General features: G+C 37.2%; 1 protein-coding gene across 1 annotated transcript; it reads left to right on the forward strand.

Annotated features, from left to right (window-relative positions):
- Nucleotides 1-1,079: 1,079 nt before the first annotated feature.
- LOC111240200 (UDP-glucuronosyltransferase 2B31-like) lies at nucleotides 1,080-1,864 on the forward strand (the record flags this gene model as incomplete). Its single annotated transcript, XM_022770170.1, has 1 exon — nucleotides 1,080-1,864. A coding segment is annotated over exon 1 (785 nt), but the record flags the coding sequence as incomplete, so codon positions are not given.
- Between the last annotated feature and the right edge of the window lie 10 nt (nucleotides 1,865-1,874).

Genomic DNA, 1,874 nt, shown 5'->3' on the forward strand with positions numbered 1-1,874 from the left:
CAACATAGGATTAGAATATTAGCAAACATACAACTCTTCTTTTCTCCATTTTTCTGTATGCAAATATCCTGAACAGAGAACAAGATATTAAAAAAGTGTTGTCTGTAAGACTGAAGAAAATTCATGTGCATTTGTAGGTTTGTTGAAATAGATGCATTAAAAACGGATCTAAATGCAGGTTTGCTGATCCCTTCACCAGCCACCAGGTTGTGCTGTTCAGTCATTTAAAGTTGTTTTCTAGGCTGTTGAAGTAAAATTTCAGCTACTTGGAAAAAAATGTCACATTTTGGAAGACAGCAGAGCACAAAGACGAGCAGTGCAGGCCATATGACAACACAAGCTGCTCAAATCATTACGGCATGTAGCATTAGCTTTTTGAGGGAGAATTAATTATAAAAATGCAATAAAACTAGCAAACTGCAATGTTCCTACAACCTCAACCTTTTATGAAACTAAACACTTGTAACACAGGGAAATAATCCTGCAGTTTTCAGTGTTGTTGTTTTCCAGTCATTTGGTTTTGTCACTGATACTTGCATAAGAGTTAAACACAATGGAACACCTTTACTCCACTTTGTACTTTCTTATCACCTTTAAGAGCATGAAATTGCAGTACAAAGGTCATGCTCAGGCTGGACCTTGGAAGGACTAGCACATGTTCTGCTCTCTGGCAAAGGAGAAAGACCAAAAAAAAATTACGCTGACTGCCAAAAAAGGTAATATTAGCATGTTTCAATCTTTGCCAATAGAAATTAGTGATTTCAGTAGTTATTTTGAGATTTGAAATTACATTTATGTATTTTCAGAAGTTCATTTTTAACTGAAAGCGTGCATTATTTTTTCTTCTTGCTCCAATGGTTTTGATTCCCACAGGTACAGTTAAAAAGTTATTGTATATTTAATTTAATTATAAGCAAAAAACTAGATATAGATAGACTAGATGGAGGGTAAATAGTAGGATTTTTATTGACAAATTACTGACAAAAGCTGTTTCTATAAAAACATTACTTGTATGGAAAATTATGCATTTGATAAAATATAATCTAAGATATAATATGTTTTCTTCCATAAGAATAAAAATGAATTGGCCCTGGGTCTGGATCATGCTCTGCTTCCTCTGTCCAACTGTGGTTTATGGTGGGAAAGTGCTTGTTTTTCCAGTGGATGGGAGCCACTGGGTGAACATGAAAGTCATCATAGAGGAACTACACTCAAGGGGCCACCAGGTTTCTGTTGTGCGATCGTCAGACAGCTGGTACATCAAGGAAACCTCACTGTTCTATACCTCAGTTACACTTGATATTGAGTCTGGATTTGATGAAGACTTTATAACTAAGTTTGTGGCCCGGTTGCTGGAAATCCAGAGGGAAGGGAAATCTGCTTGGACACGTTTTAAACTGGAAATGGAACAAGCACAAAAGGCCTCTGAGATGTATGAGAAAACGTGCAAAATGCTTGAACTGCTTTTTGAAAGCAAAGATCTGATACAGTCACTAAAAGAGGCCAAATATGACCTTGTCCTCACAGATCCTGCCATACCAGGCGGTGTTATACTTGCCCACTATCTCAAGTTACCTCTTGTATTCAATGTCAGATGGACTACTCACGGCGAAGGCCATTTTTCAATTGCACCTTCTCCTCTTTCTTATGTTCCCATGACAGGGACCGAGCTCTCAGATAAAATGAGCTTTCTCGAGAGAATTTTTAACACCATAATTTTTGTTTTTACAGAATATCAAATTGTGCATTATGTCTTACCAAATTATGCTGGTTTACTTGAAAAATATTTAGGTCCAGATGCAGACTACCACTCCCTGTTTCAAGCAGCAGACCTGTGGCTGATGAGAGTGGACTTTGTGTTTGAGTATCCTCGT

Source organism: Seriola dumerili, unplaced genomic scaffold (genome assembly GCF_002260705.1).
Source record: "Seriola dumerili isolate Sdu_G_001 unplaced genomic scaffold, Sdu_1.0 BDQW01021614.1, whole genome shotgun sequence".
In the NCBI taxonomy this organism is placed as follows: domain Eukaryota; kingdom Metazoa; phylum Chordata; class Actinopteri; order Carangiformes; family Carangidae; genus Seriola; species Seriola dumerili.